Source organism: Chenopodium quinoa, unplaced genomic scaffold (assembly GCF_001683475.1).
Source record: "Chenopodium quinoa cultivar QQ74 unplaced genomic scaffold, ASM168347v1, whole genome shotgun sequence".
In the NCBI taxonomy this organism is placed as follows: Eukaryota; Viridiplantae; Streptophyta; class Magnoliopsida; order Caryophyllales; family Amaranthaceae; genus Chenopodium; species Chenopodium quinoa.
The window spans coordinates 2,771,158-2,799,115 of record NW_018744874.1 but is presented as its reverse complement, the minus strand read 5'-3'; the positions used below and the strand labels follow the sequence as shown (position 1 = coordinate 2,799,115).

Here is a 27,958-nt window from a genome sequence, read left to right as displayed (position 1 = left end):
ACAAATCAGCTTGTTAAACTCAATCAGGGAATTTACCTGACGGTTCCTAATGATCATTACACACGACTAATGACATCAGGTGTAGAACAATGTAAATTAACATCTGTATAAAGTTAAACTTGGGTAGTTCCTTGTGTGAAGTTAGGATCTTCACATCTGTGTTTACCATCAAGTCCAATTCCGAATCCCTTTGGATCTGCAAACACATTCTCAAGAAGTTGGCTTCGAAGTGGAGCAGGGCTTTGATCTGCAAACTCAACAGCTTCCTCAACTAGTTCATCTATCTTCTTCTCAATTGCCTTGAGGTCAGCTTCGCTAGCCAACTTGTTCTCGATTAAGTACTTTTTCAAACAATCTATTGGATCTCTAACTCTGTAGCGAGCCTTCTCAGCTGCCAACAAAAGTGAATTATGTATGTATGTTGTCAATTGCAAAAAGAATTTGAAAAAACAAAAGTCAAGATTCCATCTTCATCACTAGGACTTCGAATAAGAAAACTGAAAAAAAAATGTTATGGTATCAGAATATCAGATGGAATGATGTCCTCTTGTATGTAGAAGAGCTTACCAGGGTCACGAAGGTCATCAGAGTCTGCCAAAGAGTGTCCTCTAAACCTGTAAGTTTCACATTCCACGAGAGTAGGACCTTCACCGGTCCTAGCCCTGTTAACAGCCTCCTTAGCCACTTCCCTCACCTTCAAAACATCCATTCCATCAACATGGACTCCTGGCATCCCAAAAGCAGGTCCCTTCTTCCAAATCGCGGGATCAGAAGTTGCCCTTAAATGGGACATTCCAATTGCCCACAAATTGTTCTCCACTACAAAAATAATGGGGAGTTTCCACAATGCAGCCATGTTCAAACACTCAAAGAACTGCCCATTGTTACAAGTCCCATCTCCAAAGAACGCCACTGTCACATCATCACACTTCTCCTTAAGCACCTCTCTCTTATACTTGCTCGTAAATGCAGCTCCCGCGGCAATAGGAATTCCTTCCCCAATGAAGGCAAAACCACCTAGAAAGTTATGCTCCTTGGAGAACATGTGCAATAACCCTCCTTGCCCATGGCAGCAACCAGTGGCCTTACCAATAAGCTCACTCATCACAGCGCGAGCAGGGACACCCTTGCTAAGGGCATGAACATGATCACGATAAGTACTAACAATAGAATCTTTCTGTGATAATAATTTGATAAAACCAGTTGAAATAGCCTCTTGCCCATTGTATAAATGGATAAATCCAAATATTTTTTCCCTGTAATACAATTGGGCACACATATTCTCAAACATTCTACCCAAAGTCATGTCCTCATAAAGCAACAGACCTTCCTCTTTAGTAATCAACTACAAACAATAATCACCAACAACCACAAATTCAATAATCAAAATTCTTCCTTTATAAATTGTAACACTTACATGATCATAACTGTTTGGGTCCAATTTAGTCCAATTGGGCCTAAGCACTAAATGATCCAATTAAAAGCCCAAGGTCAAGGTTCAACTCTCCAATTGTGCTAAAGTCAAAGGTCAGCCCACAAAGCAAGCCAATTGGGCTAAGGCCCAACCTCTCCATGTATAATGAGGTATAAAGCATCATATTGATAGATTCAAGGAGATTCATTCTGATTCATTCATAGATTCATATGTTCATTCATATATTCTGATATATTCCATAAAAGCCTCAAGCAACAAACTCTCTTGCATAGTGTCTTCTTCTTACACATTGTACTGACTTTAGCATCGGAGGGGCCTTCCTCGGCAACACCCCCGAGGCTAGTTTACGTGTGTTTACTGTGCAGGAAATCTTCGGCCCAACATAACTTGGACCGAATCCAGCCTTCTCCATTTCAGCGGACCTTCGGCAAGGTCCCATTGTTTTCACCCGAAACAATTTGGCGCCGTCTGTGGGGAAGACTTTCAAAAATCTTTAAGCCAAATTCCTAACCAAGATCATCTTGCAATTATCTTAGCAGCAATGGCTAAGAACCGCAAGAGCAAAAGCCTCCGTCAAGGAGCGGGCGAAAAGCCTAAAACCCCTACACCATCGCCCTCGCCGGACCGGAACTCTCCCAAGGGTGCCGGCTCGGGGGGAGGATCATACAAGGAGGATTCTCTATCTCCCGTAATTCATGACTCTCAATATAGGCCGGGCCACTCTCGGTCTAGCAGGGGTCAGTCCGATCATAGGACATATTCAGTGTCCCAAAGCCAACCATCGACTGCGCGCCCTCATTCCCACACTCGGCCGAGGACCCCTTTGACGGGGCCCAGCTCGGAAGAGGTGGCAAGAGCGCTGGCAGTACTCATGGAGGCGATGAGGGCACAAAATATGCCACCACCTCGTGATCGAACTCCTCCGCATACCCGGCATCAGCGGAGGAAGTTAGACCATGATGGTGGGAAGCTTCCTTCCTTCCGGGAACTGGAAGAGTGGGAGGAGGATTCTTGGAAAAATGAAAAACAGAGGAAAAAGAACCCTCAATTTTTAAAAGGATCCTCATCCTCAAGACCAGAAGCGCATAAGAGCAGCAGCTCAGCTTCTCGGCCAGAATCTACTCACCGAGAACCTGAGATTGTTCGCAGAAGCGTCCTTGACCGACTCGGCGGCCAGGAACCGAGCGTGCGTAGTCGCCTCTCGTTCCCTGCAGCCGAGGCCCAGACTTCCCAGCCAGGGACGAAAACCACTCCTACCTCTCTAAGAGGGCGGAGCGCGGTCCCTTCGGCCAGGAACAAGGGCAAGGCCGTTATGCTACCCGCTAGTTCACCATTCGAGCAATGGATACTGGAAGAGCGCGTACCCACGGTTAAAATCCCTTCGCACATCACATATGACGGGACCACGGATCCGAAGGACCACGTGGCCTCGTATGAGACTCATATGCATCTTTGCCCCAGATCCGAGGCGACTTGGTGCAAATATTTCCCAACCACTCTCAAGGGGGTCGCGCAAGCGTGGATCTCCAAGGGAGTAAGGCAAGGCTCCGTAACAGGGTGGGATGATCTGTCCTCCAAGTTCAGGAGCAAGTTTTCCACGGCAAACCGCCGAGAGAAGACTACCGCAGAGCTCATGAGTCTGCAACAGGGGGAAACCGAAAGCCTCCGAGACTACCTGACCCGTTTCAGTAACGAGTCATCAAGCGTCTCCCAGCTGGACCAGGGGCTAGCCGTTTTCGCAATGCAGAATGGCCTTCAGCCAGGAAAGTTCCTAGACTTCATGGTCATGCATACCCCGCAGACTTTGGAGGAAGCTCTTAGTGCTTCGGATAAGTTCATCCGAGCCGAAGAATGGAACAAAGCGAAAACCCAACCTCAATCCGGGGGAGGGAAACAGAGGCAAATACCCTTGTCTGAAGGCCAAGGCCATAAGGCAAAGGGAAAGTCAAAGGCCCCGGAGCAATCTTTGGCCAACGACCCAAAGAAGGAAAGATTTGCCTCATACACAGGCAGATACGAGTCCTACACTCCGCTCTCTCTTCCACGCGCCAAAATTTACAGTGTGACGAAGGAGGAGCAGAGTTACCGAAAGCCGAGACCACTCCCAGAGTGGTATCAGCGAAAAAATAAAAATCAGTGGTGTGAGTTCCACGAGTCTTCGGGCCACAACACTGAGGAGTGTATCCAACTGAAGGACCAGATAGAGGACATGGTCCGGAAGGGATACTTGAAAAAATACATCGCGGATCACCGCGAGAAAAAAGAATCCGAGAGGTCAGCAAAGGACCCTCGGCAGGACCTTGATTTCCCCCGGAAAAACAGTAAAAAGCCGGAAGGGAAATTCCCTCCGATCAATGTTATCTCGGGAGGAATATACTCTCGGAGGGAGCACAAGCGCCACCTTAGAGCTTTGACTCACCAGGTGAACAACGCTGACATTCAATCTCCCCAGTCGCCGGTGCCGAACATGACGTTCACAGCCGCCGACTGCCAGGGGATTACGTTCCCTCACGAGGATCCGTTGGTGATCATCGCCACGGTGGCCAACCACGACGTCAGTAAGGTCCTTGTTGACGGTGGCAGTGGAGCAAACATTCTGTTCCGAAAGGCCTACAATCAAATTAAGCTGAAGCCCAAGCACCTTACGCCGGTACCCTATCCGGTATCCGGGTTCAATGGGGCTTCAACTTATCCAGATGGGAAGGTGACACTTCCTGTCACCATCGGTTGCGATGAGGCAGCCCGGAACGTCATGATTGAATTTTTGGTCATCGACGCTCTGATGAGTGACATTTATGTCACTCTTAGGGGTAGTATTTAGGTCTTTTTCCTCTTATTTTTCTTAGGTTTTCACCTCAATATCCTCTTATGGCTTCTTTTTGTGTTGATGAAAAGTAATGCTTATTTTGATAATCTTTATGCATTATTTTATCATCCCCATGCTCTCGTGAACTTTGGTATCTTCTGCAGGTTCCGTGACGGTCCTATGCACGGTGGGAGGCCCCTTGGCCAAGCATGGAAGCCATGGACAAAGGCAAGAGGAGCAAAAGGGAAGGAGAGGAAGCAAGAAAAGGAAGTGCAAGAGGAGGTGTGGCCGAACCTCTGAAAGGTCCGGTCGAACCTTGGTGTGGTCAAACTTTTCAAAAGTTCGACCGAACCTCCAGGGTGCAGTGAAGGCAGTGTCAAACCTGTTTTCAGCAATTTTGCAGGAGAGGTCGAACCTCAAAAGTTCGACCAAACAAGGATCAGGGAGGTTCGACCGAACCTACACAGGGTTCGACCGAACCTACCCTGAGTCCGACCGAACTTACCCAGAGTTCGGTCGGACCTTTTCCCGATCTCAGCCAATTTTGTACGGACTATTTAAGGTCCTTTTGTGATCGTTTAAAAGGACGGGAGAAGCAGGACAGTAGCCTAGTTTTCAGAAACCTCCCTTAGTTTGAAACATTCCTTAGGATTAATTTAGCTTAGTTTTCATCAAATCAAATCATTGTATTAGTGAAATTCAAGAATTATTCTCAAAGTTTGGCAATTTGTATTCAACATTTGAAGCTTCAATTAGTAATTTCTCCAACCTTCTTCCTTTTAATTTCAGATTTTATTTGGTATTTGCATGTTATTTAAATCTTCCTAGTTCTTGGTAATTTGTTATTGGATGATAGTTATTTCAATTGTTAACCACTTTTCCCCAATTATTGAAGTATTTAGAACCCTAATTCTTGATTGCATATTGATAAACATGAGTTGTGAGTAGTCTTCTTGCTAGGGGTTGGGTGAAGCTCGACCTTTTGGGTTAACTATGCAAATGTGGGAGAAGCATTGATGTTTGAATTGCAATTAAATTGATTATATGAGATTGCTTGTTAGTTCCTCATGATAGGTTTAGCTACCCTTGACTAAGGAGCTTGATAGTATGATATGCCTAATTTGACATGGAAGTGTAAATTGAGTACGTCATTACTTATTGTAATTTGATTATGTATCGTCTATTGCTAAACTAATGAGGAATCTAAGTTTAGTAGTGTGAGTTGTTTTCTAATTGCATGAGGTTGATTTTACATATAGTCCTTGCTATATCTTGTCTATTTTACTCCCCGTTTACCTATTTGCCTTGGTTGAGTGGATCTCATTCCCTAGTATCTTTAGTTCATTGATTTAGAACCATAGTTTGTTTGTCTTCTTGACGAACCCCAATTCACCAATTGACTTCGAGTTAGCTTAAGTGTAAAGATCTTTGGCAATCATATCCCGTTCCTTGTGGACCGAACTCTTACTTGTCATTATGCTTGGTTTGTAAGGTGTTTGTTAATAAATGTGTTTGATTGAGTGTGGAATGTACGACCATTCGCACGCCCATCAAAATGGCGCCGTTGCCGGGGAACGGTGTTGTTGATAGCTAATTGATTACTTGAGTCTAGTTCACCATAAAAAAAATTTTCAAAAAAAAAAAAAGATTGTTTCTTTTTGGCTACACTTGTAGCCTTGGTACTAATTGCGTTTGTTGAGAGTGTATGCGCAGAACTCATAACAGGATCTTGGTACCTTACGATCCCGAGATTGAGCAAACTTATAGAAGGAGAAAAAGAGCCGGTTCTAGGCCGTTTACTACTCCCCCAGCTAGAGGGACCAATTTTGAGGAGGATCGAGATCAAATGGGTGACGCGGAACCACCACCTCAAAGACCTTTAAAGGAGTTGGGAACTCCGGGAGCTTATAGAGCTTCAAGCGGCATTGCTCCACCCGTTACTCAAGCCAATGACTTCGAGATTCGGCCCGCAATGATTAATTTGATTGAAAGGAGGCAATATAGTGGAGCAAAACATGAGAGCCCTCTTGCACACTTGAACGAGTTTGAAAAATATTGCAACACGATCAAGGTAAATGGGGTAACTCAAGAGTTTGTGAGACTAAAGTTGTTTCCTTTTTCTTTGATAGGAAGGGCTCTTGAATGGCTTGAGAAGGAGGTGAGGCCTAACTCCTTGAGAACTTGGGACGAGGTCACCACGGCTTTCTTAGGAAGATTCTATTCCCAAAAGAAGACGGCCGAGGCAAGAGCTTTGATCCAAGGTTTCCGTCAAAAAGCTAGTGAAACCATTTATGAAGCATGGGAACGATACAAGGAATATCAAAGGGAGTGCCCTCATCATGGCATTCCGTCATATCAAGTGCTTCAAATTTTCTATGGGGGTTTGAGCCCACAAGGAAAGACTAGCTTGGATGCAGGAGCGGGTGGCCCGATTATGAACAAGACGGAGGAGCAAGTCATAGAGATAATTGAGGATGTGGTGAGGCACCACATGGATTGGCAAGAAGGAGAGAGAGATTCTCTAAACAAGGGAGGAAATGCGGTTTACTCCGTTGATCACCTTAATGCCATCAACAATTTGACCTCCCAAATCGCCAACCTTGGAAAGGAGATGACGTCCATTAAGGCAAAACTAGAGACCTCTAGTTCAACACAAGAGCAACCCTCCCAATCTAAGGGGAGAGGTATGAATTCTAACTCTTCTCCCTCTACTTCTAATAACATGCCTCATGGATGTTTGTTTTGTGAAAATTGTGGGTCTTATGACCATGATACCTCTTCTTGTAATTATGATTTCCAACCCCAACCCCAATACGAAGATGGTAATGAAAATGAAAATGAACAAGTCAATGCCTTGTCTTATGATAATAGACATAGGAATGATAATCAAAGATACTTACCACCAAATAGAAGAGAACAAGGGGGGAATGCCTATAACCAAAGAGGAAATGATTACGATTACCATAATCAAAATCAATGGGGAAATAGGAACCAAAGGGACCAAAATCCCCAAGGTAACTACAACCAACAAGGTGGTTATGGTAACCATAATCATAATAATCAAGGAAACTATGGGAATCAAGGGCAATTTCACCAAGGAGGAAACTCTAATAATCGGAACAATTGGAACAACAATAATAATAGAGGTTCTTCAAATCAAAATGCGTCCAATTCGAATGTTAGAGGTAATAGGGCTTCCCAAGACAACCACTATGCACAAGCACCACATAGTAGGTCTAGCTTAGAGGAAATGTTGGAAAATCAAACTAAAATGTTCAATTCTTTCATGGCCTCAAGTGAAAAGAAATTTAGTGAAGTGATGACCCATAATAAAATGCTAGAGACACAAATTTCACAATTGGCCAATGCTTTGAAGGAAGGGACTAGCACTTCTAAACTACCACCCCAAGGACTAAATCCTAAGAGGCCTGTAAATGTTATATCAACAAGGAGTGGTAAAGTTTTGGAAGAAAGTGTTCCTAAAAAAGGCAACGAGAGAATGAACATGAGTGAGCCTCCCTTTAAAAGTGATTTTAAACAAGAGAGAGAGCAAAACCATGAGAATGAAAAGGAGAAAGAATGTGAGAAAGAAAAAGATTTTGAAAAAGAGAGTGAAGAGAGAAGAGAAAAAGAGAGTGAAAAAGAAACCAAACAATTGCAAAGACTTCCATATCCCCATAAATTTGTGAGACACAAATTAGATGTGCAATTCGGAAAATTCCTTGAAACACTGAAGCAAATTCACCTTTCAATCCCTTTTACCGATGCTATCAAGCAAATGCCTAACTATGCTAGGTTTTTAAAAGACATTTTGAGTGGAAGGAGAAAGTGTGATGTGGTGGAAACGGTGAGTCTCACCGAGAATTGTAGTGCAATTATCATGAACAAGATGCCACCCAAATTAAAAGACCCCGGTAACTTTTCTATCCCATGTGCAATATACAGGATGCAAATTGATAATGCTTTGTGTGACCTAGGGGCTAGTGTTAGCCTAATGCCATACTCGGTATACCAAAGACTTGGGATAGGGGAACTTCTACCCACCAACATCACCCTACAATTGGCCGATCGCTCTATTAAATTCCCAAAGGGTAAGGTAGAGGATGTTCCTCTAAGGGTGGGGAAGTTTGTAATCCCGGTGGATTTTGTTGTGTTAGAGATGGATGAAGATGTTAACATTCCAATAATTCTAGGAAGACCTTTTCTTGCTACTTCGGGAGCTTTAATAGATGTTCAAAGTGCTAAAATTTCACTAAAAGTAGGAGATGAGGTGATAGAATTTGATTTGAATGAGAGCATGAAATATCCAAGCTCTAGTCTTGATAATTGCATGATGATTGATACTATTGATTCTATTGTAACTTCTATGCATGGGCACTTGCTCACTACTAACGATGCCCTTGAGAATGTCCTTTTGAACAAGGAAAAGATAGGTGACAAAAGCAAAGAGATGGCATTGTATGAAGAGATGCTTGAAGGAAGTACGGAACCAAGCAATGAGCAAGTGTGCATGGGAATCACAACACATGATGCATTAGAAGTAGCTACCTCAAGAGAAGGTAAGGGTGTTCCAATGGTAGAGTTGAAACCTCTACCATCACACCTAAGGTATGAGTTTTTGGGCCCCAATTCAACTTTTCCGGTTATTGTGAATTCTTCTTTGAACGAGTGCCAAACTCAAATGTTATGTGGTGTTTTGAGAGATCACCAAGGTGCTTTAGGCTATACCATAGATAACCTCAAAGGTATTAGCCCCGCTTTATGTATGCACCACATAACACTTGAGGAGGGTGCTAAGCCTTCCATTGAGAGGCAAAGGAAACTCAATCCTCAAATGGGGGAGGTGGTGAAGAAAGAAATCACCAAACTCCTTGATGCCGGCATCATCTTCCCCATTTCGAGTTCTAGATGGGTTTCCCTCGTTCATGTGGTCCCTAAAAAGGGAGGAATGACCGTAGTTGAAAATGAGAATGGTAATCTCATTTCAACTAGAACGGTGACTGGTTGGAGGATGTGCATAGACTATAGACGTCTAAATGCATCCACCAACAAGGATCATTTTCCTCTCCCTTTTATCGACCAAATGCTTGAAAGACTAACCAAGCACAAGTATTATTGCTTTCTTGATGGTTATTCGGGTTTCTTTCAAATCCCTATAAACCCGGATGACCAAGAGAAAACAACTTTTACTTGTCCCTATGGAACTTTTGCATACAGGAGGATGCCCTTCGGGCTTTGCAACGCACCGGCAACCTTCCAAAGATGCATGATGAGTATTTTTGGGGACATGCTTGAAGCTGAAATGGAAGTTTTCATGGATGATTTCTCGGTAGGGGGCTTTTCGTTCGAGGATTGTTTGTCCAACTTGGGCAAGTGCTTGACAAGATGTGAGAAGGTCAATTTGGTTTTGAATTGGGAGAAATGCCACTTTATGGTGGAAGAGGGAATTGTCCTTGGTCACAAGATTTCAAACAAAGGGATTGAGGTTGACAAGGCCAAAGTTGAAGTGATAGAGAAGCTTCCCCCACCAATCAATGTGAGAGGAGTAAGGTCATTTTTGGGGCATGCCGGGTTCTATAGGAGATTCATCAAGGATTTCTCACAAATTGCTAGACCCCTAAATGCTCTTCTTCAAAAAGATGCCATCTTTATTTTTGATGAAGAGTGTCTCCAAGCTTTCAACAAATTAAAGGAGGCTTTAATCTCAACTCCAATTGTGCAAGGGCCGAGATGGGATTTGCCATTTGAACTTATGTGCGATGCAAGTGATGTTGCGATTGGAGGAGTATTGGGGCAAAGGATAGAGAAGAGGCTTCACGTGATTTACTACATGTCTAAGACTTTGAATGAAGCTCAACGGAACTACACCACAACGGAGAAAGAGTTTCTTGCCGTGGTTCATGCTTTTGAGAAGTTTTGGAACTACCTCATTGGTTCCAAAACTATTGTTTATACCGATCACGCAGCCATTAGGTACCTTATTGCAAAGAAAGAATCCAAGCCACGTCTTCTTCGGTGGGTCCTATCTCTCCAACAATTTGATGTTGAAATCCGTGATAAAAAGGGGGCCGAGAATGTGGTTGCGGACCATCTTTCCCGACTAGAGAATGTGCAAGCTAGTGATGATGAAATCCCTATATGTGATGAATTGAGAGATGATATGCTTTACATCTTGAATGAAAAGGAGCTTCCTTGGTTCGCCGACTTGGTAAACTACTTGGCTTGTGGAGAATGCCCACCCAATTTCTCCAAGAATCAAAGGAAGAAGCTAAAAAGGGAAGCAAGACATTATGTATGGGATGATCCCATTCTCTACAAACGAGGAGTAGACGGTTTGCTCCGTAGGTGTGTCCCGGATGAACAAGTGCAAGGAGTGCTCAAGATGTGCCATTCCGATCCATGTGGAGGGCATATGGGAGCCAACAAAACTGCATTGAAAATCTTGCATAGCGGTTTGTGGTGGCCTCACATCTTCAAGGACGCTTGGGGATTTGTGAAGACTTGTGACCGGTGTCAACGAACTGGCAACATATCCAAGCGCAATGAGATGCCCCAACAACCGATTCTTGAGCTTGAGGTATTTGATGTATGGGGTATGGATTTCATGGGGCCATTCCCAAATTCTCAGGGGAATCAATACATCCTTGTGGCGGTCGACTATGTATCAAAATGGGTGGAAGCCATTGCCTCCCCAACTAATGACCACAAGGTTGTCATGAAGATGTTCAAAAAAGTCATATTTCCAAGATTCGGTATTCCAAGGGCGGTGGTGAGTGACAATGGTTCACATTTTGTTCATAGTGCTTTTCAAAAGATGCTAAGAAAGCACGGGGTCCACCAAAGATTCGGCCTTACCTATCATCCACAAACAAGTGGACAAGCGGAAGTGTCTAACCGTCAAATAAAGCTAATCCTCGAGAAGACGGTTGCTAAGAACAGGAAGGATTGGTCAGAAAAGCTTGATGACGCTCTATGGGCATATAGAACGGCGTACAAGACCCCAATAGGCACAACTCCATATCGTCTAGTGTATGGAAAATCTTGTCATCTACCGGTGGAGCTTGAGCACCGGACCCAATGGGCGATCAAGAAGATTAATTTCGACTTGGCTAGCGCGGGAGAGCAAAGATGGCTTGATTTGCATGAGCTTGAAGAGCTAAGGTTGGAAGCCTATGAGTGTGCTAGCAACTATAAGAATCGCACTAAGGATTGCCACGACCGGAACATTGAAAAGAAAGCATTTCTAAAAGGCGATAAGGTACTCCTCTACAATTCTAGGATGAAATTGTTTCCCGGGAAACTTTTATCAAGGTGGAGTGGACCTTTTGTTGTCAAGGAAGTGTTTCCTCATGGAGCCGTGGAAGTTTGGGATATGGACGGCAAGAGATCTTTCAAGGTCAATGGGCATCGCCTCAAGCTTTATTATGAGGATGCTCATGTTGGTTTGATTGAGTCAATGCAATGCAATCTCATCTCTTGAATGTGTGAAGTACGTCAAGCTAGTGACGTTAAAGAAGCGCTTCCGGGAGGCAACCCGAGTTTCTAACCCTCCTCTATTCTATTTGCTTGATGTTTTCTTTTCTTCTTTCACAACTTTGGATTGATGGTTTTGCGTGTATTTGGTTTGTGTTGGTATTCTTGTTTGTCTTGCCTTAAGAAGGAATGCATTTTCCATACACCTTAGGCATGATTGTGTTGTATTTTAGTGTGTCTTGAAGGGAAGTTTTGTGCAAATTTTCAGATAGAGGGATTTAGGGGTGTTCGACCAAACTGCAACAAGGTTCGGCCGAACTTTGCAAAAGTTTGACCGAACCACCCAAGAGTTCGGCCGCTCCTCCCCTAGAACTCATAATGGGCTAAAAACTGTCGAATTCTGGAAAATCAAAGAGTTCGACCGAACTTTTCATAAGTTTGGTCGAACTCATGCTGGTCCGACCGAACCTTCAGAAAGTTCGGCCGCTCCTCTTCTGAAAATCAAATTAGGCTGAATTCTGGCAGTTTCTGGAAAATCCAAAAAGTTCGAACGAACTTTTAAAAAGTTTGGTCGAACTTATTATGGTCCGACCGAACCTCGTAAGGTCCGACCGAACCATTTTCGATTTTGCCCAGATTTAATAGATTTGAGCCGCTGCTTTCTCACTCTTACTTCTTACATTCGGCTCTCCCTCCCCCTTTTCTTCTCCTTCTCACCCTAATACTCCATAGTCACCCCTCCTTCAACCTCAAATCTCCATAAAAATCACTCCTATCTTTTTCCCTCCTCACTTCATTTACATCCACTACTCAAATCCTAAAATCTCCCATAAAAATCACTCCTTGAATTTTCCCCAATTTCTAGGGTTTGAGTGACTTGAAACTTCTTGATTTCTACTTACTTCCAATCAATTGTGGTATGGTTATTCTAACTTTTGCAAGCTCATTTCTTCAATTTCTCTTTGTTTTACCATGTTTTACATGTTCAAGTATGATATGTGGTATAATTGATATTGTTAGTCATGGCTTGTTTGATTTAAATGGTTATTGGGATTTCCTTGTTGTAATTGGTTGGTTGTTGTTAGTAGAACTTGTTTCATGATGAATATGCATGTATGACTTGGGTTTTCATGATTTCAATTTGTTTGCTTGAATGTGTTAATCTTTCACTAGGTTGTTCATGCTACATTTTGATTGAGAAATTCTTGAGTTGGATGGAATTTTGTGACTATTACTCATTGTTCTCGGTTTGATTTCGATGAGTTTTGAGTGGATTTCATGAATTTTAAGGGGACGTCATGCCCATTTTCGCCTAGGTTTTCTTAGGATTTGCATTCGATTGCCATAGGATTTTTAGCTCATGCCTTGGTTTATAAGTGTCCATTAATGCCTTGAATTGTATTGTTACTACCGCCTACATCTATTTCACAACTCATGGCTTTTACTCTTATTGCACACACTTTTAATCTCGACGAGCTTCTTGTGCCCCCTTTTGGCTTGAATCTTCCTAATGTTAATTCTTGGCGATTTTTGTAGATTCACAATGCATCTTTTTGGCAAAAGCAAGTCCAAGAGGAAGAGGACGGGTGAATCTTCATCGTCAAATTTTCCTCCTCCACCCGGCATCTATGATCATGGCATCATCGCTCCAAACAAACACTTTTGGGATGTCTATAAAACCCTCATAGACCGTCCCATTCGATCTACAAGGTTCTTCTGCGGGAACACCTTAAGAAAGCTTGGCATCATGGATGAAGTAGTCCGGCTCGCACAAAACTTTGGTTGGGGCGAGTTCATTGACCTCCACGCTCACACCTATGAGCGCATCACATTGGAGTTCCTTGCTTCCCTCCGCAAGGAAGTCATTGAAGAAGATGATGAAGGGAATGAATCTCAAATTATTCTTCACTTTCGTATGTTCAACGAAAACCATTCCCTATCCGAGAGTGAGCTCAATGAGATCTTCCATTGGCAAGCAACCGGGATGCATCGGCCTTCCGATATGACCTCAATGTGTCGCATTCCCTATAATGAACAAGAATGGTGGCAGAGCATCTCCACCAAGCCCATCTTTCGCACTAACACCGCAAAGGTCAACAACATCATCCATATTGCTTTGAGATACTTTGCCCGGCTCCTTCAGTATGCCGTATTCTTCAAGGCAAACCTCGGCTCTATGGTGAAAGATGAGGTAGCTTGCCTTTTCTTGGCCGACAATCCTCAGCGTTTAAAGTTCAAATGCTCCACCACTTTTATCTCGAGATTGTTGGACACTCGAGATGGGCGGCTTGGTGATGAGATACACATGGGGGGCATGATCACCCTCATTGCCCTTTCTTTGAATGGTGGAGCTTACAAGGACCAAATTGATTTGCTCCCCCATGTGCTCCAAAACAAAGAAGAAGAGGCCGTCGGCTACCCTCCTTATGCTCTTTCTATTGTTGCTCTCCGCAACCAACGCTTCATCAACTACTCCACCCAGAATCGCAAATTTATCCTCTTGGTAGATAATGGAGAAGAATGGTGTGTCCTCCCGGATCCTCCTCACACTTCGGTAGACCCTTCCAACCCGCTAAGGTGGAAGATTGCGCGAAAATTCATCCCCGATGAATTAAGGAAAAAACAAGCCCGCGGTGCAATCCCTCACCCTCAACCAGTCTACCAAGTGGAGCATAATTTTCCCCCCCCTAGTGGGGGAGGTGAGACATCTTCTTCTTCTTCCTCTTCTCCTTTTGATATGAGTGCCCTGCGTAGTACCCTCGATGGTATTCGTTTTGATAATCAGGCTTCTATTGAACAATGGGGGTACTACGCAAGGATGAACTATGATAGTCTTGTGCAAGCGGGCGTTCAAACGCCCTATGTTAACTATCCCTACCACCCGCCTCAAGAGGGCCCAGTTCCACATTGGGACACCTATGACCCTAACAACCCCTCCCCCAACACCTATGCTTATTGGGAAGGTCCTATCGACCCATCCCAACGTGTTGGTACCCCACCATACAACCCTTATCGGCCGGGTGGGTGCGACTACGCCTATGATCCGGCAAGTCCATCAACCCCGAATCCTTTTGATGGTGGTTGGGGTACCCAAGGGTGGCCCTATGAGCACTTTAACCAACCTTTCCATCCATCCATGGATCGCCCGGGGTTTGATTTCATGAACCCCCCTCAAGAACGGGAGGATAGAAACCCCCAATGAGGGTTCTCTCCCTCCATTTCCCCCCCCCCGGACTTTCATGCCTATTCCTTTTGCTCGAGACGTGCAAAAGACTAGCGTGGGGGAGGATGTTCCTTTTGGTTGAAGTGTACATAGGAGGGTAGTGTGGTAGGATGGTAGCTTGTGCATATGGAGAACCATCACGGATAATGAATTTATTGTAGTTAGAGATGATTTTTGGTTGGTAATATTCTTTTGAAGCTAAAAAAAAAAAAAAAAAAAAAAAAAAAAAAAAAAAAAAAAAAAATCCAAATTTTGTAGATAGCTTTTTGTCAATCTTTTTCTTTTGTTTATAATTCTAGTCTTTTCCTTTTGTTCACTAACTTTTCTTTGTATAGTTGTAGTGTTTCTTTTCTTTTGGCTCACTTTCCTTGTAGCTTGAAAACGGAAGCACAAAATGATGGGATAAGGAGCAACTCAAGCTCCGGAAACCTTAGTGAGATCGCAATTTTGCCTTGTGTTCTATTTCAAGCAGCATTTGGTGAGATCTTTCCCTACTTTCCTTTATTTTTCTTTGTGTGCATAGTTAGTTTAGACTAGAATGGAGTTGATTGTTCGAGGTTGTTTGCATTTGATTCCACGGAATCTGGTGATCGTTGGTATTGATGCCGAACGATCTTTGTTTGTCGATTGAGAATTATATGTTTACTAGCCTCTTATCTCTCTTGTACTCCTTGCTAAAAAAAAAAAAAAAAAAAAAAAATATCGAAAAATGTGAAAAAAAAAAAAAAAAAAAAAAAAAAAAAAAATGAAAAAGATTTTCCTTTTTATTCATGGCAAACCACGAAAAGCTTAGTTGTTTCATTTTCATTTCGAGCATAATAATGTTGACTCGTGTGTTTGAATGCTTTGCTTCTTGAGTGTTATAAGTTTGCATGCTTCGGGATTGCCATTGGTTGACTCTGGGACATGTTCATGCTAAGGTAGTTGTTCTAGAACTCGTTAGGCCCATCGAACCCAAATTCACTTGTTTGTGGTAAGAAGGTGTTGCTCTCATTAGGGGATTTGAAGCCCTAGAGATGGTTTTTGTAACCCGATGTGAGCTTTATTGTTCAAGCCTCCAACATTACTTGTATGAGCGGCGTAGGATCCTCACCAAGGCATGCTTAGATCTAGAACTTGGCGTCTGGCTCCCGAGATCGAGACCGAACTAACCTACAAATGACAAAGGCATTCTTCCTTCGGTGACTATTTTGGGTTGCATTTGCCCTTACCATGTTGAATCTTCCCCTCCTTGATTATAGCACATTGCAAGCCCATGGCCCTTTTGTTTTACTTTCACCCTTAGAATCGTGAAGCTCAAGCCATGAGGGCTTATTGTAGTTTTGATTTGAAATTTGGAAGGGAATGGTTCTACTTGGAAAGTGAAGCAGTGTTTTTGTGAATATATGTTCAAGAAAAGCAAATGTAAATCCTAGAAAAAGCCTTTGAAGCTAAAAAAAAAAAAAAAAAAAAAAAAAAAAAAAAAAAAAAAAAAAAGAGAGAGAATGTGACAAACGAAGGGTTGATGAATGAAGATGTAAGAGGAAAGCGAAAGCTCAAAAGTGTTTGGCATTATAGTTCAAGATTGTGGCAACGTAGTTTGAAAATTGGTTGATGATTGATTTTGAAAAAGAGGCTTGATCACCCTTTGCTTCACGGTTAGGCTAAGCACCAATTTCCAAATTCCTCCACACCCTTACCCCCTAGCCATCGTTATAACCCTTTCAATGCCCTGTTGACCTAGGTTGGTTGAGTCACTAATCGGTGGAGGGAGCTGGAACTCAAGCATATAGAGAAGGCATGACTTGGTGAGATGTCGGGTTTCCCTATTTTGCAGTGTTTTATCTTTGTTCCGGTTCCTTCGAGGAGTCACTTGATGCTATCTCCAAGGGCGGATTTGAATCTAGATGAGGGAACGCGGTAAGATTGTATGGAATGCGGGGGGAGTGGTGCATGTTTGAGTTCTCTATGCTTAGCATAACTTATCCTTCAATCAACTTTCGGCATCCCCTTGCATGCTCACTTCTACTACTCAGAAAGTTTGACACTCATTCATGTTTGTTATCTCCAAAAGCTTGATTTGGCTATGATTTGTGTTGTATTTGTTGTTTCTCTTTCCCTTGTTTTTGGTTTGTCTTGAACGCAATTTTGTAAGAGTTGTGGGGTATGCTCTCTGGAAACCCTCACGAGATCACAACTTGTCCTCATCGGCGACCTTGGGGTTTAAATGGCTTGTTGCTTTTGCTAAAAGCAATTTCGGTTTTTCTTTTGTTCCTTGCATGTTTGAATAACTAATTCTTTCTCCCTTGTTCTTTTTCCTTTGCTTTGCTCGAGGGCGAGCAAAGGCTTAGCGTGGGGGAGTTTGATGAGTGACATTTATGTCACTCTTAGGGGTAGTATTTAGGTCTTTTTCCTCTTATTTTTCTTAGGTTTTCACCTCAATATCCTCTTATGGCTTCTTTTTGTGTTGATGAAAAGTAATGCTTATTTTGATAATCTTTATGCATTATTTTATCATCCCCATGCTCTCGTGAACTTTGGTATCTTCTGCAGGTTCCGTGACGGTCCTATGCACGGTGGGAGGCCCCTTGGCCAAGCATGGAAGCCATGGACAAAGGCAAGAGGAGAAAAAGGGAAGGAGAGGAAGCAAGAAAAGGAAGTGCAAGAGGAGGTGTGGCCGAACCTCTGAAAGGTCCGGTCGAACCTTGGTGTGGTCAAACTTTTCAAAAGTTCGACCGAACCTCCAGGGTGCAGTGAAGGCAGTGTCAAACCTGTTTTCAGCAATTTTGCAGGAGAGGTCGAACCTCAAAAGTTCGACCAAACAAGGATCAGGGAGGTTCGACCGAACCTACACAGGGTTCGACCGAACCTACCCTGAGTCCGACCGAACTTACCCAGAGTTCGGTCAGACCTTTTCCCGATCTCAGCCAATTTTGTACGGACTATTTAAGGTCCTTTTGTGATCGTTTAAAAGGACGGGAGAAGCAGGACAGTAGCCTAGTTTTCAGAAACCTCCCTTAGTTTGAAACATTCCTTAGGATTAATTTAGCTTAGTTTTCATCAAATCAAATCATTGTATTAGTGAAATTCAAGAATTATTCTCAAAGTTTGGCAATTTGTATTCAACATTTGAAGCTTCAATTAGTAATTTCTCCAACCTTCTTCCTTTTAATTTCAGATTTTATTTGGTATTTGCATGTTATTTAAATCTTCCTAGTTCTTGGTAATTTGTTATTGGATGATAGTTATTTCAATTGTTAACCACTTTTCCCCAATTATTGAAGTATTTAGAACCCTAATTCTTGATTGCATATTGATAAACATGAGTTGTGAGTAGTCTTCTTGCTAGGGGTTGGGTGAAGCTCGACCTTTTGGGTTAACTATGCAAATGTGGGAGAAGCATTGATGTTTGAATTGCAATTAAATTGATTATATGAGATTGCTTGTTAGTTCCTCATGATAGGTTTAGCTACCCTTGACTAAGGAGCTTGATAGTATGATATGCCTAATTTGACATGGAAGTGTAAATTGAGTACGTCATTACTTATTGTAATTTGATTATGTATCGTCTATTGCTAAACTAATGAGGAATCTAAGTTTAGTAGTGTGAGTTGTTTTCTAATTGCATGAGGTTGATTTTACATATAGTCCTTGCTATATCTTGTCTATTTTACTCCCCGTTTACCTATTTGCCTTGGTTGAGTGGATCTCATTCCCTAGTATCTTTAGTTCATTGATTTAGAACCATAGTTTGTTTGTCTTCTTGACGAACCCCAATTCACCAATTGACTTCGAGTTAGCTTAAGTGTAAAGATCTTTGGCAATCATATCCCGTTCCTTGTGGACCGAACTCTTACTTGTCATTATGCTTGGTTTGTAAGGTGTTTTTTAATAAATGTGTTTGATTGAGTGTGGAATGTACGACCATTCGCACGCCCATCACGCTCCTTCAGTGTACAACGTGATTTTGGGGAGACCCATAATTCACGAGATCCAAGGGGTCGTCTCAACTTATCATCAGCTGATGATTTACGTCTCAGACGCCGGCTTCCCCGAAAGGATACAGGGCAACCAAAAGGACGCCCGAAGGTGCAACTACCTCAAGCCATCCAGTAATCGCCCAGATGACGACAAGGATGAGGAGGAGAAAGAAAAAGAAAGAGAGCCAAGCACAAAAAAGCCGAAAGGCCTAAGTGCTTCGGCCCAAGGATCTGTACCCAGAGGTAAAGGGCCCGAAAGGGAAAAGGCTAGCTCCTCAGCTGAGCCGCAAGACTCAGAGAGCCAGCCGAAGAACAAAAAGACTGGGACACCTGCTGACATTGGCAGCAGGCCAGATAATGAAGAGTCCAATCCATCAGCAATGGACATGGACCAACAGACTGAAACAGTTGAGTTGGCCGAAGGAGACGCTGAGAAATGTGTAACAATCGGGATGGACCTTGATCCGAACACCCGTTGCGAACTTATTCAGCTCCTTCGGGATAACAGAGATGTGTTTGCTTTCTCGGCAGCTGATATGCCCGGGATAAGTTCAGACCTCATCTCCCATAAGCTTAATGTTGACCCGACGTGTCGACCAGTTAAGCAAAAGAAGCGGAATTACTCCGCCAATAAGAACCGAGACATCGCAGCCGAGGTTCAAATTGTTATTCAATGAAGTCCAAATGGCTAGAGGAGCTCCCTGGAACCCTTTGGTCCCTTCGGACAACTGAAAAAGAGGCAACGGGCCACTCACCTTTTGAACTGGTGTATGGTGCCGAAGCCGTCCTTCCAGTGGAAATTGGCTCTGAGAGCCTTCGAGTGCACCACTTCTCGGCTGAGAATGAGCGACTGATGAGGGAATCTCTTGATTTCCTCGACGAAGTAAGAGACTCAGCCCGAGATAGAATGGCCGCCTATAAGCAGAGAATCAGCAAATTTTATAACCGAAGGGTCCATGCAAGGCCTCTCAAAATTGGAGACCTTGTCCTTCGGAATGCTGCTGTAGTTCAGAAAGGCCGAATCCATGGGAAACTCTCAGCTGCATGGGAAGGACCTTATGAAATTTATGATGAGCTTCAGCCAGGGACATACCGCCTTCGGCAGTTGGATGGAACTGAGTTGAAAAATCACTGGAACGCTGATGTACTGAAAAAATACCATGTGTAAACCCTTCGGGGCAGAACAATCTTTGTAAGTACATTTTGAACTAATGAAAGGCCTTGGAGCCGCCATTTATATAAATGTTTACAACTTGTTATCCTTTCAAAATTTTCTTTGTTCTATCTACTCTTTAAGGGTTTTTTATTCAGCCTCGTCTGAAACCTTCGCCTTCGGGTAACTGGGTTTCAGATTGCTGACAAAACTCGTCTTTTTAAAGAACACTGGTCTTTCAGCTGAAGTCAAACTTCAGTAAGACTTGTTCTCCAAAGACATGAGTCCATGGACAATTCTGGGATATTGCCTTAACTGAGCCTTGTATCCCAGAGAGCCATTATCCGAAACATTGCCTTAAGTTGGCCCTGTGTTTCGGGTATCCATTTTTCAAAGATAGACAGAAAATCAAGGATAACAGCAACAATTGAAAATTTTTATATCAGCCTCGTCTGAAACCTTCGCCTTCGGGTAACTGGGTTTCAGATTGCTGACAAAACTCGTCTTTTTAAAAGAACACTGGTCTTTCAGCTGATGTCAAACTTCAGTAAGACTTGTTCTCCAAAGACATTAGTCCATGGACAATTCTGGGATATTGCCTTAACTGAGCCTTGTATCCCAGAAAGCCATTATTCGAAACATTGCCTTCAGTTGGCCTTGTGTTTCGGATATGCGTCTTTTTAAAGAACACTGATCTTTCAGCTGAAGTCAAACTTCAGTAAGACTTGTTCTCCAAAGACGAGTCCATGGACAATTCTGGGATATTGCCTTAACTGAGCCTTGTATCCCAGAAAGCTAATATCCAAAGCATTGCCTTCAGTTGGCCCTGTGTTTCGGATATCCAACTTTCAGATGAAGTCAATCTTCAGTAAGACTTGTATCCCAGAAGCATTGCCTTCAGTTGGCCCTGTGTTTCGGATACCCATTTTGAAGAAGTGAAGAAATTGCTTATTCCGCTGAAGTCATACTTCAATTTTTGGGGGGCAAGAAGCACTCTCAGTGCAAGTATGTACGGCAGAATTGAAGAAACAGAAACAGTAAAGCATTCAAAAACAAAGCAACTGAAGAAAAGAGCATCAGATATATAATTCATGCTCAGAAATTGAGCTACAAGTTCAATTAAACTGTATCGGCAGCCGCCCACAAGCGGAAAAATAACAGCTGCCGAAATACGTACATAAGCAAAAAAAAAAAAAAAAACTGTTGTACGACAAGGCAAGCTGAAGCAAAAAACAAGGCAAAAAATTCAGAAAGCGGCAAGTCTAAAGTTAAGCACATGATGAACCGCAAGATTCTGAAGACGACTGCCCGAGTTCCTATGCTTCAGCCTGAGGATCAGACTGATCAGCGTTGAGCCCCATGGTGGCCTCAGCCCCAGCAGCAGAAGAAGCGGGCTTTGCACTCTGCCGAGCCTCCCTTTCCCTCTGTTCAGCTTCCAACTCCATTCTCTCAGCTTCCTCTTCGGCTTCCTCAGCCTTAAGGATTTCAGCTTCGGCTGGAGTTGCATACTTCATATGAGGGTCTTCGGGATTCTGGACCCATTCAGCACACTTAGACCAGTCCAGCTTCGGTTCAGCATGAAGGCAGACTCTTCGGCATACTCGGAACCCGTTTCTGAAACCCATCTCATATTCCTCTTGGGTATAGACACGGACTTTGAGTAGAGCCTCAGCATCAGCCAGCTTCTTCTGGGTCTCCTCCAAGTCTTCCTTGGATTTCTTCAGCTCATCAGCGAGCTTGGAGGAGGAACCTTTCAGCTCATTCAGCTCCTGCTGAACTTGGGAAGCCTTTGTCTGAGCTTGGGCCACTTCAACTTTTTGTGTCATCAGTTGATCCTCAGCCTCATGGAGTTTAGCTCTCTGAGCTTCGGCAGCAGCAGCAGCCTCTGAGAGTTGGACATCTTTGGCCCGGAGCAGCTCTTCAGCAGCCATTCGGCTAGCTTCAAGAGCTTCTAGACGTTGCTGCACTTCAGCTTGTGCAGCAGCTCCTTCCTGAATACAGCTCTCAACAGCAGCCTTGAATTTGGAGACGTCCACTCCCATATGCTCCTGGAGGAATTTCTCCCCTTCCATCAGTGGGGGAAAAACTTCCTTCTCCATAGCGTCGCAGAAGGTTTTGAGGGCTTCAGCAGCTCTTTTCTCATACTCCTCACCCTTCTGCTGCTTCTCTTCAGCTGCTGCTTGCTTCAGCTTAGCAAGCTTTAATTCCTCTTCAGCCACCTTCTTGTCGTGCACAGCAGCGTCTACCCTATCTTGTAGGGTATCTATCAGCTCTACAGTGAGAGTCTGATTGTGCACGAACTGAAAACAGGAAGACAAAAAATAAATAAATAATAAATAAAAAAAATATATAGAGCTGAATTTCAGAGGAAATGAAGACAAGGAAAATTACCTGCATCATCAGCAGTTGGTTAGACCTGGCTGGGTCAGGAACTGATCTGCTGGATTCGCCCATCCCAGCAGTGGCCTTCAGCGACCAGATCCTTTCCCTATCTACTTCGGACATGCCAGCAAAATCGCCGAAGTAGGCTGCAGCTCCTTCTCGGTTCTGACCCCATATGAGGTCCCAGATGTGGTCTGGGATTGGAATTCGGGGGGCCGAGAAACCCATTTCTCCAGATTGCAGAGTCTGGAAAGAAGGGAAGGATGACGATGGAGCTTGATTAGCTTTGGATGGCTCAGCATCATCCTTCTCAGAGGAGTCAATTACTATGACCTCCTCTTCTTCAGGGGTGAGGACGAAAGCCTCAACCTCTCTTGCGATGTCTGCCGTGAAGCCCTCAGCACTGGACATCACGGCATCCTTGTTTTCGTGCTCAGCAGCACTCTCCCTAATTTCTTCTTGGACCCCTCCCTTAGATTCGGGAGTTCTCTGATCCACCTCCATCTCAGGAGGTGGCGGAGGGGTCTTTTGAGGTGATTGGGGTGGTGGCCGGGGAACCCTCGGCGATCCATTGCCTTCCTCGGGTTCCCTTATTGCAACGCCGATGGTCATCGGCCTCCTCTGAAAGTCATGAGGGCCGATGATGGCCATCCTTCGGCGCCTTTTCAGAAGGGGCTGCTCGTCCATATCTGAGTCTGAGGACTCTCCTTGTATTTGATCTTCGGGACGAGCAGGAGCTTTCCCTTCTCTGTGTCTGTTACTCTCTTCAGACTGTAACAGACAGGGGGGAAGGAAGAATGTGAGTAAAAAAAAAAAGAAGAAAAGAAAAAAGAAAAAGTTAAGTCTGAAAGCTCACCGAGGTCTTCAGCAAAGCCTCGTCTTCTTCAGCTGCTCTAGCTGCAGCTTCTGCTTCAGCAGCTCTGGAGGACCCTTCTCCTCCTTCGCAAGCTTTGAGAACCCGTGCAACCTCTTCGGCTGTGCGGGCAGCTTCAGCTTCTTCGTCCAGCAGCTGAAACCAGGGGTCTCTCTTCTTCCACCAAGGCTTCTGCCTCTGATACAGAGCAACAGCCTCAATTTGGAAGTGGGAAGAGTCTAGATGAACTTCCCTATTCCTCGGCTCAGTGATAGACGGGGCCCGTTCAGTTACAACTCGTTCTCGGTTGACACCAAGACGAGCGTAGTTAATGCCAACGTTGGTCTCGTCCCGCTCTGAAAAAAGGAAAGGGGAAAGGTTAGCTCAGATAGGTTGGCACAGCATAAAAAAGCGAAGCGAGAGAAGAAAAAGAGATAGTTAAAAAGCCTCGGCCCCAGCCGAAGAAGCTTACCATCCTTAAACTTTCGGCTGAGGCCAACAGCTGCTAGCATGTTCTCTTGGAAAACGTAATGCGTATCGGGGAGCCAAGTCTCCGGGATATGCTGCATTCGGCCACTGCCCCCCCGGTTCGGCAGCTTGCCGAAGATATGTTGCTGATCCAGGTTCGGATCCGCCCCGTTATCTGCGGGGGGACCTAGACTTCCCATTTCGGGATCAGGCTCAGCGAGGTACCGGGGAGCGCTGAAGACGCAAGGGTGGCCCGGATCTGTGGGTGCCCTAACCCAAATCCATTGACCTCTCCAGTCCTTGTCTGAAGAGTCGTTTGGCCACATGGTTAGGTATTGGGGCCGGGACTCAATCCGGTACCACCCAGAACCATGGCTTCCGTGCCAACTTTGAATATTTGGCACTAGCCGATGGAGCTTTTTGAAGCAGTGCAGGTTCGGCACGTACTTGAAGAACTTGCAGACCCATAAGTATGTCATCACCCTTCGGATGCTGGTGGGAATTAACTGACATAGAGAGATGTTGTAATGGATCAGCAAGTCTCGGACGAATACGTCCAAAGGGAACCTCAGCCCGTACTGAAGCTGTCTTGTGTACACCCCCACATACCCCGGGGGTGGACGATGGATTCTATTGGATGCCGAGGGCATTCGGCACCAATACCCATCAGCTTCAAAAATTCCGTAATGCAACTCAATTTGCTCGGCAAATCGATATTGATCGGCATTCTCCACCCACCATGGGTAGGGGCGGTTCTTTATCATGGCCGAAGCAACTTCGGCATTCTCCCATTCTGAAAACCCGGGGAGGATATCCCAAAGGACAGCGGGAACTTCATCATCCCGTCCAGAGGCGCTCGGCTCCTCCGTTCTCTGAGGAGGAGCCGAGGAAAGGGGAGTCGCCCTAATCCCTTCAGCAGGATCAGACTCTGGCCTTTGTCCATTCCAGGTCCCAATCCTGTTCCTAGGATCGGGAATCGGCCTTGCTCTTCTTGGAGCACGGGCTCTACCTCTAACTCCTCTTGCCATTGATTATTTCGAAGAAAAAAGTCGAAAGAAAAGGGGAAGGAGTTCGAATTCGAAGAAAAATAAACTGAAATCAAAGGAATTTACCTTAATCTGAAGCGAAAGTTGCCGATTTACGAGTTCGTAGTGGCAAGTCTCAGTTTCTAAGCTTAATGCTCGGGGAATTTGCGAAGTTTTGATGCGGGTTCTTGGTTTCTCTCTCGAGAATTCTGGGTTTGTGTTGGTGAATAAGTGAGGAGAGATGACGCGCCTCTGTTTATATCTCCAGGTACGGGATACGAGGAGTCTGCGTTTTAATTTCTCTTAAGTACTCCACTAAGTAACCGTTAAACACATGATCTTGTGATTAAACTGCCCATTATCCGTCCAACTTCCACAATCATTAATCGTTGTTATCTCATTAATTACGGTTTAAATTCAAATTTTTGGATTAATTAAATCATTTACTTCCCTCCTTTTCTGAATTAAATCAAATCCGACCCGTCATCCTTCCAAATCGGGTCTGGGGGGCAAGTTGTTTGGGTCCAATTTAGTCCAATTGGGCCTAAGCACTAAATGATCCAATTAAAAGCCCAAGGTCAAGGTTCAACTCTCCAATTGTGCTAAAGTCAAAGGTCAGCCCACAAAGCAAGCCAATTGGGCTAAGGCCCAACCTCTCCATGTATAATGAGGTATAAAGCATCATATTGATAGATTCAAGGAGATTCATTCTGATTCATTCATAGATTCATATGTTCATTCATATATTCTGATATATTCCATAAAAGCCTCAAGCAACAAACTCTCTTACATAGTGTCTTCTTCTTACACATTGTACTGACTTTAGCATCGGAGGGGCCTTCCTCGGCAACACCCCCGAGGCTAGTTTACGTGTGTTTACTGTGCAGGAAATCTTCGGCCCAACATAACTTGGACCGAATCCAGCCTTCTCCATTTCAGCGGACCTTCGGCAAGGTCCCATTGTTTTCACCCGAAACAATAACAAAAATGCAGTACATGACTTCAAATCATAACATTAATCAAGACAAACACTGAAATTAGCTAATAGCCTTGCAATTAAAACTTTAAACTAGTCATAGTCACACGAATTATATTACCACCTCCGTTTTTACGTTTTATATTATTTGCAACGATTTTACATATACTAGCGAAGAAAAATGTCTAATCGTTGCAAATAATATGAAACGGAGATATTATTTTGCTTTTGAAAAAAAAAAACCCGAAAACAAAAAACTATAAGGAACTGGCAGTAGATTACCTGACTTGAAGGAGAAGCAGCACATTTGGATTTCCTTTCCTTAACAACCTCAGAGGATGAAAAGGGTATTTTTGAAGAAATGCCAAGTTTTTTAACAGAACTAAGAAAAGATGGTTGGAAAGATTTAACAAGGAGTTTGTCATTGGACCTATTATAAGTATAGTTATGATTAAAAGAGTGAAAGATTTTGGGAATAGCCAAAGCTGAAGACATGATGATTGATTGAATGTTAATAGGAAAATGAAAATGTAAGAAAATATGGATGAATGAACAACTCAGAGAGAAAATGTGGAAGGAACAAGAAAAGGGTGGAGATTTAAGGAGAATTAAAAGGGAGGGAATGTTGTTCACTCGCAAAAAATTAAACAAGGTACAAGTTTTGATTTGACTCAGGAAGAATTTATAACCATAACAAGTTAGAGTCCAAGGATTAGTAGTACAAATACTTGTGTGTGGACCTTTAGGACTTTTTCGATTCAAGTTCGATTATTAGTTAGGAATTTATTTTCACGTAATCGCACTTTTGTTAACACTAAACCTTATTTAAAACTTTTAACTCCATTTAGGACTTGTTTATTATCAAAGTTTTTTTTGTTTTGCAGCTCGTCTTGTATGCGGTCGGCCAGATCGTGTAGCCACTTAAAGTAACCCCTATAACATTGATTAAGTAACCCCTGTTATACCGACCGAGTTATCCTATAACACTGACTGAGTAATTCTTTAACACCGACAAAGTAACCCTTTTAACACTGATCAAGTAGCCCCCATTACCCGAAAAGTAATCTCTATAGTGGCTAGCCCCACATATAAGACTTTGTGTTTTTGTTTTCTAATTTTTTTTTAATTGAAAATTCTTTTTGATAATACTTAACTTTTTATACTACCTCCGGTCCACTTTAGTTGCAACTTTGGGGGGGTTTGCGGAGGTCGAGGCAAAATTTCCTAAGCAAGTTTAATAAAAAGATAAGGGTATATAATTAAGAATTAATCAAGTAATAAAAAAACCCACCACCACCAACCCAGCCACGACCACCAACCCAGCCACGGCCAACCCAGCCACGACCACCAAACCACCGACCCAAGAAACACGACCCCCAACCCACCGATTCCACCAGCCACGACCCCCAACCCACCGATTCCACCAGCCTCGACCACTAAACCACCGACCCCTAGAAACCCAACGACCCCCGTACCCACCGACCCCTAGAAATCCAACAACCCCGAAACCCACCGATTTGAAAACCCAACCACCGATTTGAAACCCACCACCCCCAACCCACCGATTTGAAACCCACACCCACCGATTTGAAAACCATCGACCCCGAAACCCACACCCACCGATTTGAAAACCACCAACCCCGAAACCCACCAATTTGAAACCCCAACCCACCGATCCCTACCGATCTTAAACCACGAGGAAGGAGAGGAGAGAGAAATCGCCGATTCACGCTCAATTCTTCGCCGTGAAACTTTGGAACTCACCGAAAATCGCCTTAATTGGACTCGATCAAGCGACAGGTTGAGGATGAGAGAGAAAAAAATTTGGGGATGAGGAAGATTATGTAGAAATTTGATGAATAATGGTGATGAGGAGGAAGATGAAGGAGGGTGAAGGTGGCTGGAATTTGTTTCGGTGGCTAAGGGGTTGATTTGGCTGAAAATAGGTAACTTAATTAATATTAGGGTTTAAACTAATTAGATAAGATCAGTTTTGTAATTAGGGTGTTTTTTTAAATAAAAGTAAGGGTAAAAGTACTAGGGGTGAGCAAAAAATCAGGGTACCCTGAATCGAAAACGGAGCCTGTTAGGAACCGCAGGTTCCGGAACCAGAACATGTACAAGAGGTTCCGGTTCTGGGTAACAAACTGGAGAACCTGTTGTAATAGGTTCCGGTTCAGGTTCTCAATTTTTTGGAACCGGAAC

The 27,958-nt window shown here is 43.7% G+C and overlaps 1 protein-coding gene across 1 annotated transcript; it reads right to left on the bottom strand.

Moving 5' to 3' along the window:
* On the bottom strand, nt 1-27,109 carry LOC110705204 (pyruvate dehydrogenase E1 component subunit alpha-3, chloroplastic-like). The gene is made up of 3 exons (XM_021883061.1): nt 26,036-27,109; nt 568-1,345; nt 1-391 (listed from the first exon to the last, which is right to left on the bottom strand). The coding sequence occupies exons 1-3, from the start codon at nt 26,246-26,248 to the stop codon at nt 114-116; spliced, it is 1,269 nt and encodes a 422-aa protein (XP_021738753.1). The 5' UTR covers nt 26,249-27,109; the 3' UTR covers nt 1-113.
* Between the last annotated feature and the right edge of the window lie 849 nt (nt 27,110-27,958).

What these genes read in the sequence shown, in the direction of transcription:
- LOC110705204 (XM_021883061.1), bottom strand. Translation starts at nt 26,248, where the DNA reads ATGTCTTCAGCTTTGGCTATTCCCAAAATCTTTCACTCTTTTAATCAT. An exon ending in CTGCTTCTCCTTCAAGTCAG is followed by an intron (nt 1,346 to 26,035) that starts GTAATCTACTGC and finishes TATTGTTTGTAG; the next exon opens with TTGATTACTAAAGAGGAAGG. An exon ending in TGATGACCTTCGTGACCCTG is followed by an intron (nt 392 to 567) that starts GTAAGCTCTTCT and finishes TTTTGTTGGCAG; the next exon opens with CTGAGAAGGCTCGCTACAGA.